Consider the following 21,229-nt stretch of genomic DNA (forward strand, 5'->3'; position numbering starts at 1 on the left):
CCCACTACCCTCACACCACCCAAACCTTGCATCCCGACTCACATTGCCCTCCAGATGGATGACCAACAATCACCTGCTCCTCAACCTTGAAAAAAGCAAACCCCCATCTGTCAGTAAAGAGCTCTCCTTTCCCAAACTATCCGATGGCTGCATTCATTAGGACCAGCCCCCACTGCACCCCCCCTCACACAAAAACCTAGAATGCACCTTTAGCTCAGGCCGGACCCTCTCCCATCAAATCAATGCAGTATCCAGATCATGCACCCTCCACATCCTGCAATCACAGCCATCATCCTCAAGCCTAGACTACTCCCTCTACCTAGGCGGCCAACATACTAATGGAGAAAGAGCCAACAGGTTCATATCTACTCTCCTTCAGAGCGCTCGGGACACTCCGACTGCCCATCAGCCGAGCCGATGGGCCTCTTTCAAAGCCTTGTGCATGGCCCACCGCACAATCTACAATTTCTCCAAAACCAGCTAACTCACTACCACCCCACCAGAATCCTCAGATCAGGCTCAGCACAGCTGCTGGTAGTCCCTCCTTTCAAGTTATCCAGATTGGAAGGTGCCAGTTTCTCTGTGCCTCGCAGTCTGATACTGCCCCTCTGCACATCTCCAACAGTCCACTTCGTCCCACCTGCCCATCGGTCAGCTATCCACTTGCATACCAGGACGACTCCAGTGGTAACTTCAGCAACTCTAACCTAAAAAAATCCTACCAGTGGGCTGGGTATTGCCCCCATATGGGCTTTGATGGGGCAAAGCAACACACCTTAATGCGGAGGAGGATAAATACAAAATTCTTAAAAAGCAAGCTAATCATCCACGTAGAACAACCGGGCACCTCTGACCCCTCGCTCATGGTGGCACAGCACAGGATGGTGGGCCAGGCTAAAGTGCTCACACGCATTCTAAAAATCCAAGGACATTCACCCCACAGCACTGAGGGCATTGCATTAGGTGTTATATAATGCCACATACGGTAACGTAACAGCTTGTGGGGCTGCAAAAACAACCTCCCTCCACTTTAGGCCCTGCGCCTGATAGAATACAGTGGAGACCCACAATATATCCAGTCCAACTGTACACATAGCCCAGCCCATCTACCTTTCCTCCTTAATTGGACTGAGCATCTCATCCATCATCCACCCTCATACCAACTATCTACCCCAACTTTGCCCATCCCTACCACCACTGCGACAACTGATGCAACACACCAGAGCATAAAGAACAAATAGTCGAATACCTGTCCATCACAGCTGGTTAGTCTGAATGGGAATCTTTTTGGGATGCCCGTTAAATTAAAGGGGATACAACCATTTTCTCCATCAATCCTCTGGACTCCTAAACTGCCAGTTTAGGCCCCAATCCCTATCCTAAATGCTAGAGCTTGCAGATTGTGAAATTCAAGAACACATGTTGCAGGTGTCGAAGTGAAGGAGACATCTCAACTGGATACTTCTCAAATAGGCTCTAAACCAACACCACAATTAAAAGTACACTGATGCAATCCGTATCAAAATAATATATTCCTACTGGAAAAATCCAAAATTAAATCTGTATTTACTAATGGTGGGCCCAGATCTCTAGCCTCTCACCGAGAGAAAAAAGCCCTACACTGGCTCCCTATTGGTCGACGCACTGCCTTTAAAGCCATGTGCATCACTCACTCTGCTACCCACACCACCATGACACTCCGATCTGGTACAGCCACTATCCTAGTTGTCCCACATTACAACTGCACTAGACTGGGTGGATCCTCCTCTGTCCAAGCGCTGTTCTGGAACTCGCTGCCCCTGCACCTCTGCAACATTGACAATTACTTGGCATTCAGAAAGGCCAGCTCTTCACTTCCTCCCCTTGAAACCTTCTGTCAATACATGCACAGAAACACTGGCCCAAACCGAACATATCCATTTACCCAAACCTCCACGGATCCCAGCAGCATTTGCAGTAGCACACTGGGATAAATGTGCCGCCCCTCCCTTACCCAACCCCAGACGATCGTACATCATCTCCCACCCCCCCCTTTCCTTTTCCCACTGCTTAGGCTTTCAATCCAGGGAGACCACAACTGGCGCGACCAGCCAATTGTATTGGCCCTAGAAAAATGACACTGAAGATGAACTCAATATCGAATGCATACCTTGCATGCATGGCCACCTATACATGCACTTTATCATGCAGCGGGTCAGCTTTGATTCTACACTTTCCTTCTCCGCCCACACCTCTGATGTTCCTAAAAAGTCAAACTTCCTGTTGCACCTCTTCAGAGGTACTCTACCTTCCCTCTTCTTCCCCAGAAGCTCAGTCTCCCAAGCACTGATTCTCTCTAGGTTGGACTATTGTTAACAGCCTCATTCTAAATGTACCTGCCTCTTTTCTCCATCCTATGCAACTAATCCAGAACAGGGCTCTGAGACTTGTCCTTGGCCTCAAGACCTGGGATCATATCTCTCCAGCTCTGAAATCCCTCCATTGGCTCCCAGTGGATGCAAGGATTAAATTTAAAACCCTCTCACAAGACTTTCTGGGGCCTGGGTCCGGAATACCTTTAGTTAACCCTCCGCAAATACCTACCCTCTCGAGCTCTTCCGTCCTCTACCTCCAACTCCCTCGGGTCAGTAGTTTCTCATCTCAGTCTTCGGCTGGGGCCCCTCTCTGAACAGCTCACTTGAGGAAAACCATCTCCGGTTCCATAAGCACCTCAAGACCTTCCTCTTTGCTGTCCCCCCCCCCACCCAACTTCTCCCCTGCTGATCTGTTCTTTTGGCACTGTGCACCTGGACACCCTCTGTCCTCCAGGCCCAGGATCCTGCTCACCCTGCCGTACTGCCTCCAGGCCACCCCTTGTACTTGGATCTGTAACTAAACCCTTACAAGCCCCCCCCCTTTTCACTCCTGTACTTATCAGACCTAACCTGTCTGCTGCCTTAAACTCAGCACTTGCTGGCTGCACTACCACTTTTGTTTATTTTAGATTATGTATTCCGTTTCTTCTCTGCACTTTCCACTTCTCCCCCTTCCATGCACTTTTCCCCTCCCCCATGGACTTGCGCGTTCTCAGTCACTGGGCTAGTAAGAGTTTTGTTCTCCCTGTTCCCCTCCCTTGCCTCGTCACGCTCTGGAACACCAGTGTATGAGCACGATAGAAAATATATCATAGCTATGGCTTTGTAATTCTGGTCTAGCAGATCACATAGCCGTCCACATGGAAACTCCATATAGTATACAGCGACAAGCCACTATCAGCTGTACCTCAAGAGCAGTCTCCCTTTCCTCACCTTCCCCCAGAAACTGAATGTCTCCAGAGCTCTGGTTCTCCCTAGGCCAACTACTGCAACAGCTTTTACCTCAATCTTCCTTTATCCTCCCTACGCCCCCTTCAACTAAACCAGAATAGGACTGCTGAGACTCCTTTATCTCAAGCCCAGTGACTGCATTTCTCCAGCCCTGAAATCTCTCCTCTGGCTCCCGGTTGCTGCTAGGATCAAGTTCAAGACCCTCTGCATCAGCCACAAGGCTTTCGGAAGCCTGTGACCCTGCTACATCCAACTCACTCTCCCTAAATATTTCCCTGCTAGAGCCCTCCAGTCTTCTAGCTCCAACTCTCTGCAGATGAGATGCTTTTCTAAGGGGCGGGGGTGTGGAATCATCTCCCTGCCTCTCAGTCAGGAGCCGAATCTCTGCAGGTTCCAAAGGTCCTCAGACCCTCCTTTTCTCTTCTTCCTTAACTCTCCCCCACCTGCCGTAGTGACTGGCCACCTGGCCCGTTCTACAGGGCACTATTCCCACCCCACTCCCCAACCTCCACCCAGTCCACCCCCTCATATTTAGCATGTGGAGCACCCTCCCCTGCAATCCCTGTCACTTTCCCTCCTGGCCTCCCCTTTAGCCTTCTACCCCCCTCCTTCCACTCTTCACCATGCACTTCCCTTCCCACCCTAGCACTTGCGCAGATTGGCGCACCCCCCCCCCCCCACTTACTGCACTTGCACAATCCCAATGTCACATGGCCTACTAGGACTGTTATCTTTCTCTCGTGTCCCCCCACCCCACATGTCTTGTGGCACCACCAATTGTTGTATAGGTACCGTACAAATATCTAATAAAATACAAAAATACAGAAAATGTCAGCCAGGCACAGATCAAATGTCTGGCGCTAGCACTCTATCCTAAACCACCAACATCACCCACCTGACCTCAGGACTGCATACTAGAGCTTAGCCAGCCCACCCAAGTCCTAACCTGGCAAAATGTACACACGCATCTTATAAATCAATGCTTAGAATCTCCCATATGTGGACTACGGTCCCAGAGGCCATTCCAACCACAAAACGCACAGGCGGCCATACAAATGGGCAAAGGGTGCATGTTCCCATGCTACAGGTAACATCTGAAAACAGGAACAGAGAAAATAGTTAAGAAAAACAAGTACCGATATAAGACCAGTCAGTTCCATAGTGAACCGAAGTGACAAGGGCCCTGCCCTCACCCTTGTATAGTATCTAGTCAAATAACTATAAAAACGCTAGACCATACAGACGCCACTTCAGCCCCCACCACCTCCTTTGGGCACCACCATATTTATTCAGGGCACCAATCACCCCAAACTAGATACCAACTGGTCCACTTAGACTCATCATGCTCCTCACTTTTGCTTGTTAATGGAGGCATCATTTGTAAGTTGTCAGGTCCCTGGGTAAATAACCAGCTGAATTCAGACCAAAGTTTTCCATTTAGTCCTCATACACAATTGACTGCTCTGGGTTTCACTTTCTCTTTGAGTTTATTATTTTATTATTCGTTAATGGAGTTTTCAGGAGTTGGTTTGGCCCTTAACATAGGTATCCAGAATGCTAGTGAGAGCCCAAGCCAAAATGGAGGAAAGGAGCAGGGGTCGTGATGGTAGAAGGGAGAACGATTAACATTCTAAACTGCCTTTCATTTAATTGTTCATGTAACCAGGTCATGCGTTTGGTCCTTCAAGTGTTTGAGCCTAGGACCTCAAGAGAAATATTATGAACTGAATCTTCAAGGAACATGTCAAGTCATCAGGAGAAGAAAGGTCTTCATGAAGAAAAGAATTGAATTCTAAAAAGCTGAACTGTCAAGTAATAACTTCCAAAGATCACCAATTGAAAGCTAGAGAGTGTCTATGTTAACTTTAATACAGTTTGGCATTTTGGGTTCCTCAGGGGTTAATGGTTGCCAGGACTGTGAGCACCGCCGAGAGGGTTCCTTGCCAAATCGGTAATACGTTGGAGAGCTACAGCTGTGTTGTGCTCTGCGAGACTGGGGGATTACGGTTGGCGCTTCCCTTTCCTGCTACGGCGTCTTCTGGTGCAGTAGGGAGAACTCCTGGGTTCCCTTTCCCCAAAGGGGTAAGCATTGAGCTTTTTTCCCCCGTTTGTATGAATATGTAATTCCTGCTTTTCACTTGCGCGGTGACGGACACGATTTATTACATTACGAAATCTGTTTTAACTGTATCCTTTTGCCGAGCGCAGTGTGTGCAGTGAAGGAGGGGAACAAACTGCACCCGGCAGCGGTTCGCTTCCTTTGCAACCATTTCTAGTTTGACTAATTCTATTGGCGCAGTACGTTTTAGAAACTGCAGAAGTCTTCAATGCTGGTTGAAAAAACTGAAAGCAGACTCATACGTAAAATGTGATGGGACACTTGGCCAGTTTCAGTAGTTACCAGCGTTTGAGTAAATGAAATTCTTTTCTTCTGAGGCAGACGTTGAACTCAAGCAACAGCCCAACATGACATCCAGCTACCAGTGAAGAGACCAATGTGCGCCTTCTGAAACCAACTCACTCTTTAATGCCAATTCAAGAATTCTAAGAAACAGAAATTGTAGACCAGAATACAGTCGTTATTCTTTGTTTATGCATGAGGAAGCACGAGTTTTTTTATTATTGACTAGAACGGATTCAAATTTAGTACAAGAACTAAATCTGGAAATTAAAAGGTGAACAAATTCAAGAGGCATAACGCAACTTGGGAGTAATATTTCAAGTTTAATTTTGGCTCAAACTGGGAATCTTGGGTGTCATGAATTTAAGAGTAACACAAGGACACGAATCCTCTCAGCTGTTTTAGAGGCGATTTCAGCGTTATTTTGGGAAAAGATTTCTGATGGATTAATCTTGACCACATCTCTCATCCATGCAGATGCCAGAGGAAATTCGAAGATCCGGCGTCTGAGTTTGTTTTATCCACTTCCCCACCGAGTTGTCACGGGCTCAGCCCGTGAATGCGCTACGTCTCGAGTAGACTGTGGGGCTCAGCAGCTCCTGCGATGGATCAAAGGCTCGGCGTGACATAAGCTGAGCATTACTTGTGTATCGCACCTTTACCCTCATGCCCTGCTCATTTTATTAAATGTACCTCATTAGAGAAGCCTGGTTGATTTCCTTCACAATCTTTTTGAGAATTGTCCAGACTTAATATTTACTCAGTGCTGCTGAGTTAGTGCATCAGATCTGTAGTGTAGGTCCCAAAATATGAAATAGCATTTGGCAGGTGATTATTGACTCTTGGCCAGTAAGAAATTGAGCCCTCTGCATGTGCACACAGGAGGCGTGTGACCGTTTAACCATGGCTACCAACCTGCAACTTGAAACTTTTACCCCAGCTCAACTTTAGATGTAGGCACTTTTCACACATCATTGCCCGTTCATGTTACAAAATGCTGAGCGCGACTGGCAGTTATACAATTGGACTAAGGCGAATAAAAATTGTGAACATGTGGCAAGCAAACTGACCCTAGTTCCCAGCCTCTACATCCTTGAGACTGTGGGTGCGCCACTGACTTCAACCAGTATGGTCAACCTTGGTAAACCGCGCATCAGAAACATTTGACCTGAATAGCCCCTCTTGCAGATTTAAGGTGCTGGAATACATGAATTGTACGTGATTAAAGCTGTGGCATGCAGAGATGCCCATCAAAATAGCTAAAGATATCTCAGCCAATGTTACCAATCCAGGGCAATTCCCATTAGAGAATGCTCTGGAAGTGGACTGAGGAGTGGCACATGTACCAAAAGGGTGAAAAATGTCTACTCACCACTGGTGAGTGAAAATGGACTCCTGGCGAGTAAGAAATGGTGTGCTGTGTTCATGTGTAAAACAGAGGTGGCAAGTGACTTTCAAATTGGCGGTTTCAGGTAGTAGGTACTGTGTAGTTTAGTTAAGTGCTGATCTGGAAGCTGCCGTTTCCATCATAGTGAAGGCACCATGCTCCAGCAAAGACGTATACATAATGGACGTCTTCACCCACCTCAAGTCTGCACCCCTGCATGGAGGAGGGCGCTTGTTGAGTGTACCAGGAACCAAAGTATCTCCAAGACCTTCGCTCCCTCATATTAATATGTCGTTTTGTAATCCATAAAAAACTTTGCACTAACCACAACATTAAACTGTGGCAAGAAAGAAATGGTGCGCTCTGTGTGCATATTTGTAGAATTGATGTCGCAAGTGACTTTATGGCTAGCTAGTGCTCGGCACCTGATCCCTGAATTAAGAGCCTCACTAGTGTCTATAAGATCGGGTTATTCTATTGGACTCCTTTCTGTGGCACTATTCTGTTGGAAGAGAGCTTGTATGGGTCCATTGTATGTACATTTTTCATGGGAGTATTTACTTCGAATATGAATGTACTGGACTGTTTAGCAACTTATGTTTACCTGTACGTTTGGGTGGAGTAGGCAAGATCCCAAAACACAAAAAACACAGGCCAGCAAGGATAGACATTACAGTGCAACCACATACTTCCTTGCCATTACCTCCTGTTCTGTGTCTCCAGTGTGTCTCCTCTTCCTTTTCTGGCGCTCTTCAGGTGGTTTCTCATCTTGCCCAGCCTGCTGCTTTCCCCTCTTCCTGTTTTGACAGTCATATCTGCCCCATGCAATCTCACCCAGATATCCTATTGTCACTTTCTGCAGTTATGATTGGTTCTGCCTCTTACCAGTCATTTCAATCAGCTAGCAGTTCAGTATAAGCCTCCCTTTTCCATCCCTTTGTTCTTTCACCGTGCCATTTTTCCTCTTCCACTTATTTTCCCTCGCCCCTTTTCATCTTTAGTCGTTCGTCTCCCTGCTGTCCCCATCACTCCCTCTCGGTATGTTGAGGCGTTTCCATTGTGGGATATGCACCTCATTGATATGGCTCCCACATCCCTGCCCAAGTTTGAAACTACTAGCCTAAAGTACCCCCTTTGCTCTGGGGTCACTAAAAATACATATTACACAACTTCACTGATATGTGCTTAGGGCAGTGTGCACTGTTGCTCACACTTATGTGCCATGACAGTTGCACAACATTCAATGCAGCGCACCGATTTCAGCTCAGCTATCTGCATTGAAGTCTACCATACGACATGACACCTCCCTGTCATAAACAAAGTACCACAACCAAAAGCACCACTTATAAAAGACCTGACAAGCGCACACTGATGTGCAACACCACACAAACCCTCTAGCTTAAAGTACACCTCTAACCAACATTGACAAGATACACAATGCATGTCCGCCTCACTAGACCCAAGCCACCATCCAATGGGCTACGCACTAAATGTAACACAAGCTTACCGAGCCCAGATCCAATCAACACAACTGCTGCCTCCGCACCACGTGCCCCAATACATGCCACTTAAAGGAGGTCGATAAAGTACAGTGGTATAAAAGTAGCAGAATACATAAAAACTAATTTATACCCTGCCAAAAATACCCTAATAGGGAAGACGCTATAGGTGCTGCTGTGTACCAGTTTTCAACTTTGGAGTACAGAGCATATTTAGAACAGCTATATCTGTATAAAACCCCAAAAATCCTAGCATCCCCATAAAGCCATAGCTCTTGTTAGGAGCTGGAATCTGGTTAAGCGCTGCATATGAGCGGGATTAAAGCTGCCTCGCAACATCCATTTGGTCGCAAGCGGTGATACCTGTTGACTAACCACCTGCATTTAAATAATGTATATAAGGTACATGGAACTGCATCAGTGCCAAGGACATTGACTTATGTCCCTGCAGCATGCGTAAGGCACAGCACTGCAGCAGTTTCCTGCCACAGTAAATGCTTTTACAGGGTCATTGTCACCACAACAAACCTGGAGTTTAAGTGTAACAAATGCTGGGTGCAATTCATGAAACAGAGTCTGTACAAAATGTGTCACTTCTGCTTGGAGTTTAAACAATTTCGACCACTGATATGGCATAACAATAATATAAATGAAAACATTAGAACAATCAACTTACCATGATGTCTGGACCAGGTGTTGGTTACGTTCACATTCTAACACCTGGAGGTACATTACGATTATCTGGAAAATACGGGATATAGATTATCATCAAATAAACGAAGTCATAGCTTTTAACGAAGGAACAACCATGCTGTAACACTAGCTCTACCAGGGCAAAAAGGCTTCAGGTTCAGTTTGGACTATCCACTCCTTAGTGTGTGCATCATGTAAAAAGTACTTGGAAGGGACAGTGCAGTCTGCAAACCAAATCAGATTTCAATCAAGGACACCTGGAGAGGGGGGAAAACACTTTCCATGTTCGAGAAAAAATGTTTGGCCTTTTCAGGCTAACCGTAAACACCAAGCATGTATTTTAAGCGCCAACAGCCTCATTTCAAAGCTTAAAAAGCACTGGAAGCCCACAAAAAAATTCTCACGTGTTCAAAACAGGGGAGGGGGCGAAATCAGTTGAGAAGAAGTTGTGCAGCAAATTGTACCCACCTTGTGAGGATGCTTTACATGCACGCAAAACCCCAATTCCTTCAAGATTCGCCGCTCTGCTTTTATGATTTGGTTTTTCAGACTGACATAGTCCGGGTCCAAAACTAAAGGGGCAGGCTTTCTAGAAAGACAAAAAAAAAAGAAAAAAATAACTAAGTTCAGCATGTCATACAAGAGGGTTAACACGTTTGCATCCAAATACATAGCCGTATGAACTTCAAGCACGGGCAAAGCCTCTAGAACATACGGTCACATTAAATCACTAATCGGCCCGATTTAACCAAATACGTTTGGTGAATGAGATTAAGTCAAGACCACAAACAAGGTGCTATTTTTGATAATTGTAACAGCACCTAGTCGGGACCTGCAACAAAGCATTCACTAAGCAATAACTACCCAGAAGCGTCATGGAAATCTGCAGTAGAGAAAGCGGTTCGCCTAGTAGCTAACGCTGGATTTGCAGACGTATTCATACATCCCATGCGCAAGCAACAATGTAGGAGCAACAAGCTTGGTTTGAGGTAACTTCTAGTCTACTTAATGTTAACATTTGAGAATTGCACTACTTTTGCAGCGAGTACCATTCCTCCCCTTAAGCATTTTAAAGAACATGTTTTATCTCACCTCTTCTCCCTCAATTGTCGAAGTCGGTGAAAGACATTGATCACATCCCTTACACGTCTTGGTGCCTCTTCCAGTTTGGATGCCAAATGTACACAGGCCATTGACACATGCTGAAATAGAAGTATTGCAACATACTGATGTTTTGTTCAATTCAGGAACTGAGCCTCCAACAGCTTAAGGAGGGATAAGAAAAAATGGCAGATGAATACAACATAAAATGCAAATCTGTCAAAAAGCCCTCCCAATCTGCACATTTTACAAAATTATCAAAATCAACATGTAACAAAGTCATGCAGCGGAGTACTAAACTACATGCCGAAATTCAAACAGGATTGACGGGCATAATGGGTGGGGCCACTCGAGAGGCAAATGTGCAAAATAAAAACCATCCCCTGAAATCGTTCCTTTCTAAACACAATTTGGAGCGCATCAGAAGTCTCCTCAAAGTATCCTCAATGTTTGCATTGTGCTGGACTGCCCAACATCAGGCCACAACACATTTTATTTTAAGATCTGACATCACCCCAAAAAAACAACATTCTACTGGGCACAGAATATGGCCCGATTCAACACATTCATTATATGTCATTTCCACGAAGAGAAACAGTGCTGCCTTTCACATTGGCAGATGCGACAAGCAAAGCGGAAACCACGCAAGCGAGGGGTTAGACGCCACAGCAAAAGTATCGATTGGCCACGCGACTGGGCAAGCTAAAGAAGGGTTCAGTGACCAACTCGTGCAAGGGCAGGGCCTGAAGGAAGCACATGTCGCCACAACAAATCCCTCAAAACCAGACGATCAGGTACATGTCTGAGGATCCCTAACAGCAAAGAGAAATCCAACAGAGTAGATGGTGTATCTAGCATCACGTCCCTTCAAAAGCACACAAACAAGCCAATCCATCTTTAACCACTAGGATAAAACACTACCAGAAGACCAACAAATAGGGCTAGGGACATTAGGGCACTCAAAACACTGAAATAATATTTGACCCAAATCCATCACTAAAAATGAAGTATAGAATTACACAGATCCTGCAGGTGTAAACTGTGGAGCTTCTGGTGATCTCCTAGTCCCTCGTCCTTATCGTGGGAGATCTTGAGACAGGGAACCCCGTGCAAAACTGCCAACCCCTGGCCCGGGGAAGAGATCAGACTGTCGCCACTTAACCTGCAAGGAGGAAGCCTTATGGGCAAGTATTGAGCATCTTATACAGGTACAATTTGCTGACCGACGAAAAAACCCCACCCAACAGGGACTAGGAAATCATGGGCCCCACATAATTAAGTCCAACATCGTAGGGAGGTCGTCATGTGTGCGCACACTAGGCTGCTCTCTGGCAAGGAGTAGTACCAGACTCGAAGTGGTGCAGACGGCGTGCACTACTGGCATACAAAAGGGTGGTCTGTTCCTGCCAACATGAGTAATTACCACCCGACTTAAGATCTACAGTGGCAGTCTTCAAACTGGTGGGGGCCTAAAACGTCCAGGGCCCCCCTCGAAACTCAAGCGAAGATTACCGTTAATATTAAAGAAAAGATTAAGGCGACCGCTTTTAATAGAAAATCTGCTTATACATACGTTATAGAACCTGGCTCCCCCATTGAATACCACCGATCTAGAGGGAGAGAAACGGGGTTGCTAAAAAAAAAAAAATCATATTTCGCAGGAGACACCCCTGCCCTACTAAGGCTCCAGAATCTCATCATACCTTGACCACATTCTGAGTTCTTCCAACCAAAAGCAATTGGCGCAGACCTGCTACAGCAGTGGCAGTACTATCAGCCCAGCAAAGGAGGGCTGGAAGTTACGCAGAAAATAGCAGAAGAGGCCCTTCCTTGCTTGATAAACAACCCGTTCAGTTGTTGGGGTGGACATTTACGGACATACTCGATGCGTTGCAATGCCTCAAACAGGCCATTATGTTCTGTAGTGTATGTTATCTTGTCAGAGTGGAGGGAACTGAAGAAAGCTACCACACAAAGCATGGGCGAAACCGATGGCCTCAAGAGTAGACTCCATAGATCCCCCTTGTGTGCACACTTCTCAGAGGAATGTGTACCCTCAGGTAAAGTAGATCAGCACGCACCAGTGCCCTGCTCAAGGATTTCCGTTTCAATCCCCCTGCTGGATGAAGAACAAGCTTTGCGATCTTCTGGGAATTGTGGGGGAACAATTGCTGACAGTAAAATAAATTAAGGTAAACAATCAATCGATTGTTTGAAGCCTAAGCCATTCCAGGTAAACAACACCTATTAGAACCAGGCTCAAAATGGAAACGTTTTTGCAGACTAAGTGGGCCCCAAGCCCAAACAAAACTCATTTGCCAAGAGGTCAGTCAATTTCCTACTCAAGGAGCCAGGATTCGATCAGTCAGCAATAGTGGGCCCACTCGAGCACTTCCATCACAGCCTAGGAAGAAACATGCAAGCACAGGCCACTGTTCAATAAGGTTGTGCCAGAGTTTAATTTAACCCACTATGGATCTGATAGACACCCTAACACTGCGTAAAGAAGGGGCGAGTGACTTTATGCCTGGCTAGTAGCTTGCAACTTAATTTGTACCCCTGCTGAATTGAAGTGCATCTAGTTGAGCACCTTCCTCGTGGCATCAATCTAGCTCAAGGACTTGGCACCCAAACAGATTTGATCAGCATGTGCACCAGGGAAACCACCAAGATGGACAATTAAGGAACCACCACTGTGGAACAAGGGAGTTATTAACCACCATCAACCGATTGAAGCTTACTTCTCGATCTTCCCAAGGCACAGAAGATCTGCAGTGAGAACAGACCATAAGCAAACGTTCAGTCCCATTTGGTAGCAATGATACAGAACCATGTAAACAATGCATTCCTGTGTAGATGCTAGTTTCCTTCTTAGAATACTAGTTCCTCTGTAGAATACTAGTTTCCTTCTTATGTGCGACTTTAGTTTTTGGTTGGGGCATGAGGAAGAGGACAATGCCTTACATCTCCAGCTAGCACCATCAGACTCGGGCTAATCTCCCACCCACTGTTTGGGGCATACCTTAGATTGAACCGAAGGATGGTAATTACCCGGGCTTTGAGCACTTTGTGGAGTGCTCTGTGCAGGCTGAATTCCCAAAGAAATTGAAGGACGGAAAAATGCCAGGGGTGCCGACTAGAAATCTTACATTACTGTAGAAAGGGTAGAACCCCATCTAAGCCCACTGGCTAATCTTCGAGTTTTACCTCATCTGATGAATTGTCAAGGTCTCCATCTAACCTGGCTAGCATCACTAACACTTTAGCCCCGCTAAAAAGGAGAAGGGGAAAAAATGTATGGTTCTCTCGAAGTAAAAAAAAAAAATAATAATAATAACTCATTCCACCCAGTCACCCCTGGTATAAAGTTGCTGCCAAAGACCAGTCTGCAATTTCGCTTCACTGCTATTTCTACAGCTGAACTGGCCACTATAGTTGAACATCTAAAGGCCACAAAATGTAAAAGTGATCCCTGTGAGGCTATCCTAAAAGCCTGCCCGCCCACCTTACTTGAAGCTGTTAATTTGTTAATCTATCCTTCGGGGAAGGTTAACTCCAATCCCCAAAAAACCAGGACTTCCGGCTGACATCTCAAATAATTACAGGCCGACTACCAATAACCATTGCCTATTAAAAAAAACGGTGGCTTATAAGCAAGTTGCAGAGCATATGAAAACACCCCCCCATTTCAAGTGTCCCCCAATCGGGTTTTAGGTCAGGGTTTGGTACAGGGACAGCTCTGCTTGAATTGAAGGCTAAGCTTTTAGATCACATGGATAAGAAGTATCCATGTTGATGCTGCTGGACTTGACGGCAGCCTTTGACCTGGTGGACCACCCCATCATGGTCGCCAGGTTGAGGGAAGTCGCACATTTTTCACACAGCAGCCCAGTGGATATCATCTTTACTCTGCAACCGGGACAACAGAGTTTTTCTTTAAGGAAGCAGAAGCAACACCCATCGCTTTAAGATTTGATGTTCCGCAGGGCTCCTGTACTTCACCCTGTTTGTATAATATCTTCACAGCTCCTTTCATTGCCCTTTCAGCAAAGAGGGGGTGATATTCGATTCCGACGATACGCAGTGCGGCAATACCCATCACTGGTAATCATGAAGCTCAGTTGAACAAAATAGATGCATGGATAGAGAACTGGATGGTTCAAAATAGCCTATCCTTGAATAAAGATAGAACTCAGCTTTTGATTGTGGGCTCTCCTTGTTCGATTCAGAAACTTGGACCGGCATATGAATGCTTTCATATTGGGGCCTCTAAAATAATCCCTCTTAAGAAAGTTAAGACACTGGGCGTTATCTTTGATCAGTACCTCAGCATGAAGGTGCATGTTGGGAGCTTGGCGTCAGCCTCTGCATATTATATTAAACTGCAGACTCACCAAAGGCCTATCATTACCCAAGCTAACGCAGACGATCGCAAGAGCAATTGTAGGTGCAAAAATATGCTGCTCTGGCGTTACCCAGAATGGAGCTGTGCAAGTGGTCATGCGTCTTGCCCGGAGAGATCACGTACCAGCTGCAAGAGTCTTACATTGGTTCACGGTAGGATCTGGTTTCGGCTTCTTGTAATCACACAAATGTAGGCAGGGCAAAATTCCTGCATACTTGCAGGATCTCTTAGCCAAGAAAACCATCGCTCATATCTAGCAATCAGGAGATTCGGATGATCCAGAGGTGTAGGACAATGAAGGCTGCAAAGGGAGCCTTTCACATAGCTTCCCCCAAAGGCTCGGAATGATCTGCCTCTGAATTGAGGTGCATCAACAGATTTTTTTTAAAAAACTATTGCTTGCATTGCTTTCCAGTTGTGTCTGCTCTGTAGCCATCTGCCTATTTCTTGCATAGTTTTTGTTTTGTTGCATCCTTAAGCCTACGGGCCCATGGCACGCACAATATAAATCTATAAAGTAAAGACAACCCAGTGATCAAAACCTATATGAAGCAAAAGGCACCACTCACGGCAGCCAACATCCCAATTTAATGTGCACGATAGATTCCAACCTACTGTCACATCCCAGTGCAGATTCTATCAGCAGTGTTTCCCTCCCCAGTGGAGTCCTCCCTGAAAGGCTCAACCTCCAGGGAAATCTGCAACAGGTTGAATATCATGCGTTGTCACCAGTATATCCTCCCGCCAAGGTTTCATGACCACCTAAGCCTGGACTACCAGTGACCCAATGCGCTAATACAATGAAACTTCTCTTCACCAGTGTATTCAGAGAACAAGGGCTCATGTCATCATGGTGGCCGAGGACCATTAAAACCACCCCTCCCTTTTCGCCTATGCCCAAGTTTCTGGCACCAACTATTTTAGCTGTTCTAGCTGATGGCCCATTCCTTGGAAATAGAAAGTAAAACTTCCCCAGAGATGGGATTGGCCTTGCAACCATCCAAGTGCTTATCCACCACCCCAACAAGACATTGGAAAACCTTAGTCCAATGCCAAGTGTCCAGTCTCAAAAGTGCACACCCAGTCTTCTTAAGAGGGATGCAGGGGGGGGGGGTTGGAGGGGAGGAGATCGGAGAACACACCCAAGAGTTCGATCTCCCAACCCCATATGGGATTTCCACCTAGTGCTCAAGACTTGGACCGCACCACAACCTCTCGCGCATGTTTTGCTTAAGTGACTCTTCCTAGTAGACACGGCATCTGACAAAGCCACAAACTGCTCACCACTAGCTATTGATAAGTGACATTTGGTGAGTAAGAAATGGAGGGCTGCGTAGAATTGAGGGCGCAATTGACATTACGGCTGTCTAGCAGCTTGCACCAGGCCATTCATGCCTACATCCAAGTGCACATGGGGGCTGCTTTCACACTGACCTACCTTAGGTAGGTACTAGAAGGACTTAACCACCCATCCCATGTGTTCAAACAAGATTTCCTTCAGAAGAACATGGCCCTTCCCATTGAAGACTAATGGTTCCCCTCACCCCACACAAGGCTGGCAAGAGTCTCCTGGACATGGTTGGTCCTCTTGCTAAAATCTTGGATCGTTCCATGGGTATGGGTACAGACAAACCGACAGCATTTTCCACTATTTGGACACAAACTTTTAGACCAACCGTGCCACGGCCAACGACCAGATAAGAAAAATAAGAGTCTTGTGGAATTAGCATCTTTGAAGGCCTTAGTGTTAGTTCAGGTACTTGTTCTCCAAGAAACGTACACAGCTATTGAAAAGACCCAGTTGACCCAACAGTTGGGCCGGGCAGGAACAGCACTTTGAGTCGGATCATCAGCCCTCGGGTAGATTAACAGCTACCCAACCAACCATCCACGAGAGAGGATCAATAGGGTACAGCTGGTGTAAACATACACAGCAGCCCTTTGCGGTGGGTTTTTAAAGTACAGGAATATCACCAGTGAGCCCACCGCCCCCTGTGAAAAGAACCGAGGTACAATCAGGGAATTCATGGTCACACCCGAAAGCCAAGCACTTCACACAGCTGTCTGATACCGCAAATAAGACCTTTTAGTGTAGTCACTTACCCCATAAGGGCGCGTGCCTTTAAGCCACTGGAGAAATTTCAAGGTTTAACAGCAACCTCTTTGTTTAAATGTTTAAAGAAGGGCAGGGTCAGAAATCAACGTGCCACCTCACACAGCATGCCCGACAACTACATGACCAGCTGCCCCCCCCCCCCCCCACTTCATAACCAATCCAATTTAAAGACCAATACTCTATACTGGGGCCTGGGACACCGCTACATTCAACTGTCTCCCCAAAAAGTTTTTTTTTATTGCAATTGGTTTTTACAAAAACACCGTGCAGAACTAGAAAAACAATTAATTTCACCATCAGAACAAGTACAAAAACGTCTAAATGTTACATATACAATCAATTCTGACAGCTGAATGCATCACCCAGCGCCAAACTGATGGACCGCGCAGCATACAAACAACTTGGACATTATGCCCAAGCCAACAATCCCCTAGAACCTTCCCTAGGCTCATCCAGCCTTTGATACCATAGATTACACCATCCTACTGACAGGCTACAACCACTAGTTGACTTTGGCAGGTGCACTAGCCACAGGAGTATGAAGGGAGGACAGGTGGGGCTATGATGAGAAAGGGACCTTGAATGCCAGACGGGCCCAGATCAGGACAGCGGCATCATGCAGAACCATGCAAGCCCAGCGCCTCAATTCAGGATAGAACTGCCAACTCCACTAACAATTTCACAACAAAATCGTTCCCTACTAGCCCTCAAGGAATCGCAGATCTCTCACAGCATTCCACCCAGTTGCCCCCCCCCTACAGGCCGGGCAGATCGGATCCCCTTCTCACACCAAACGTCAATCATCTGAAACTCCCTACTGCTACACATCTGCAACACAAACCAACCTGAAATTCAGAAAGGCCCTAAAATGCTAGCTCCTCCCTCAATATCCCCCTGAATCCTCCCATGTCAAAACCACCCAGTCGAACTAACATTACCGTACACCAAATACAACACAGAGGCCGGCAGCATTTGCAGCAGATCACACGACATGTTGCCCCATGCACAAACACATTCTCACGTAACAAATGGAAGCCAGCAGCTTTCGCTGTGACACACTGCAATAAACTCACCCACCCTCACACCAGAGAGACTACACCTAATGAGACCACACCGTCCGCACGGGACAAGATCACTCCAGCCAAACTGCGAAGCCTATGGTACGTATACCACACACCAGTTTGGACACCGGCAGCAGGCACGGCCAAACATCCATGCACTGTAAGATGCAGCTATGGTTATGCTCACCCGGTCTAGCAGCGCATACAGCCATCCACACTGAAAAACCCAACGTACCTCAACACCTCTGCCACTAGCATACCGCGACTACCAATAAAAAGAAATTTGGTATAGCTAGCCACATGCAGCTCCTAATCTAAAACTCTTAGAACTTCCAGCCTCCTTGTGCGGCAGGGTTCCCGCCCTTGGGGCACGCAATCCTTTGGCCAATGTATTTTAGGCATATTTTCATTGTGTGCAGCATGTTTTGAGTCCAGTTCCCTGCCGGGCCCAGCTCCCTGGTTTCGGCCTCCACAGCCCGCCCCGATCTGCTTTTTGGTAGATTCCCCGCCACAATCAAATGGATTCCCTAGGGCAGCCATCCGCCCGTGCAGCCCTTCGGCTAAGGGCCCGAGGAAAAGGCTGCCGCTCAGACAGTGTGAGCAGGGGAAGCCAGCGTCCAGCCAGCTGCAAACAAAAAGTGTGACATGGGTGGCGAGTAGAGCACTTCCTCAGAAGTATGAATGTTAGCAATGCCACTTAGTTAGAATTGCGAACCTTAGCCTGTGCCAGACCCAGGCAGGATTGGGGAGCCTCACTGCCCCTCTGTCTTGATCCAGCTCTCCAAGTTCTGGATGCTCCTAAAGACCTTCCTAGTCTCCTCCTGCCACTATATCTGGATGTATATGTCCCATATGAATCTTGCCAGGTTCCGGTCATCCCTCGTCCAGTCTCCCCTACTCACCGCCTTCATACCAGCACTTTGCCACGGCTCCCTTCCCTGATTAGCCTTCTGAGGCTGCCCCGTTGCATCATCACCCTAGCCCTCATAGGAACACCATCACACTTGCCCAGCCCCCTGGGCTGCCTACCCCAATACTATCCCTTTTCCCTGCCCTTCTCCCCCCAATAACGCACTTGCCCGCTCCGAATGTCACAAGGCATAGGACAGTTTTCCACCTATGCCCACTGCCTTGTGGCGACACTTCCTACTGTATAGGCGTCATACAAATGTCCAATAAATAAAAGCTTGGTTTTGGTCATGCCCCTTACCATCCAAAGGGTCAGACATGAGCAACCTGGGATGAAAGGCAGAGTATTCTCGAAGCCAACTGTTTTGGCATTGGCGAGGCACTGCTGCAGCGGTATGAACAAGACATCAATGGTGTGTAATACTTGCACACAATCCAAGAGTTGGTTTTGCGAATGCTGGTTTTTAACAGGCTTTCAGTGAATGACGTGCCGAGCGCTTCTAAAGAGTGGCCCGTTTAGTATTTAACTCAGTTGACTGCTTTGAAAAAACACCAGCAGGCACTTAAAGCACAAAGTTTGTTAATAAGTTAACTGAAAGAGATCCCAGGATTGTGTTTTGGGATGAGAGGAGCAGGAAGTGGGTGGGAATGGCTATAGGTATTAGCATGGCCAGTCAACAGGATGGTCCAAACACTGACAAGATGGGCACCCCTCCCTGTATGCCATTTCTCCATCGCTGTACTTTAACGCAATGGCTTGGCTTATAGGTGGCGTAATGGCCAAAACTAAAAAAGGGGGAGGGGTGAATATAGCTAGGACTGTGCCACAGCACATGCAGACCCATCTTAATTAAAATTTCTGGGTGAGGGCTTTACAAAGCCCAGACGAGTAGCAAAGTTATAATAGTTGTGGAATTCGATGTAACGGTGCCTTTAGTTTCACGAGACAGACTCTCTATGAACATTAATTATTCTGGGACTAGCCAAAATCATGAAACCGCCATATCAGTACAAAATGAACCAAGAAATAACCCTGGCAAAAAAACCAACCTCCCCCCCCCCCCCCAAGTGAAGTCATATGAAAGTAAAAGTGACAATGGAAACACTTCACCAGGATTGCCAGGGCAAACCGGTAATAAGATCAGAGCTTTTGGTTACGAGAGCACCTATATTCCAGAGATGAATCGGAGTATGCAAGGTGGGAAGAACCAACCCTAACATGAACCTACCTTTCACGAGATCCTCGAAAACGTTTTACGAAAGTCACCATCTCAGTGTTGTGAAAATCAGTTTAAGTACAAGTACCTGGCTGTGCTCCTGGAACTTTGCCTTGTTCAAAAACGTGGACGCCACAACTCCTGGACCCAGGTGTTTCATCAGGTGCAGGTGGGATCCAGCTGGTGCTGCTTGCATTCCTTGAGCTGCCATTGGGCTAGTGCTGGATTGTCAGCTGTTGTAGGTATGTGCTCTAGTAACCAAGTTTCTAACGTCTCATCACCTTCCTTAAACCATGACTAATGGCACAGAGCAGATCTAAACAAACTACATCCCCAATGTACAAGTGTGGATATACAGGATTTGAAAATAAAGAATTCATGGGCCAAGTCTATCAATTACCACCTTTGGACTGCCCCCTAAACAGCTCATTTCAATTACCTAATCAACTAGGGCGGTGAGGCTTTCTTTGCCGTTACTAGGTGTTCTTCCTTTTCTCACTTTCCCCCAGAAGCTCACTGGCTCCAGAGCCCCGGTTCTCTCTAGGCTGGACTACTGCAACAGCCTCGTTCTAAATCTGCCTGCCGCCACTCTTCGCCCTCAGCAACTAATCCAAAATAGGACAGCAAGACTTGTCCTTGGACTCAAGCCCAGGGACAGACCGCATCTCCCCAGCCCTGAAATATCTCCACTGGTTGTAAGGATCAAATTCAAGACCCTCTGCATCTTCCACAAGGCTTTAGGGGGACAGGGACCACACAATATCCAACTCTTTGTATTGTATTTGTATTTTATTGAATTTATATAGCATCTTACTAAGCATCTTTCTTGAGCCCCCTGCTCACCCACATCCAACTCTGTGGGTCAGACGCTTCTCTAGACAGAGTGGGGGAGGGGTGTAGATCTTTGTCCTCGGCTGGGGCCTTCCTTTGAAATAGCCTCCCTCAAACTTGAGCAGGACCACCCAAGGTTCCGGAAGCAACTCAAGAGCTTCCTTTTCGCTTCTGCTTTCTTCCCCTGCCGATGCTCCAGTTTGCTGTACTGACCGGTTACCTGGCTACCCACCGAACCTCATGGGCACCATGCTCCTGCATTGCCAGTATAGCCCCTTGCACTGCCTCCGGGCCTCCCGCCCAC

At 46.8% G+C, this 21,229-nt stretch overlaps 1 protein-coding gene across 2 annotated transcripts in view; it reads right to left on the bottom strand.

Annotated features, from left to right (window-relative positions):
• Window positions 1-21,229, bottom strand: part of CCNL2 (cyclin L2) — an 81,871-nt gene that overhangs the window by 57,271 nt on the left and 3,371 nt on the right. The window contains exons 3-5 of one of the 2 annotated variants that reach the window (XM_069610117.1): window positions 10,378-10,487; window positions 9,754-9,874; window positions 9,269-9,333 (exon numbers count right to left, since the gene is read on the bottom strand). In XM_069610117.1, the coding sequence (XP_069466218.1) occupies window positions 9,269-9,333; window positions 9,754-9,874; window positions 10,378-10,487 (296 nt within the window). Of the gene's footprint in view, window positions 1-9,268; window positions 9,334-9,753; window positions 9,875-10,377; window positions 10,551-21,229 lie in introns of both variants that reach the window. The other variant, XM_069610118.1, reaches the window with a different exon arrangement.

The sequence above is a fragment of the Ambystoma mexicanum genome, chromosome 8, assembly GCF_040938575.1.
Source record: "Ambystoma mexicanum isolate Mex_15411 chromosome 8, UKY_AmexF1_1, whole genome shotgun sequence".
Classification (NCBI taxonomy): Eukaryota; Metazoa; Chordata; class Amphibia; order Caudata; family Ambystomatidae; genus Ambystoma; species Ambystoma mexicanum.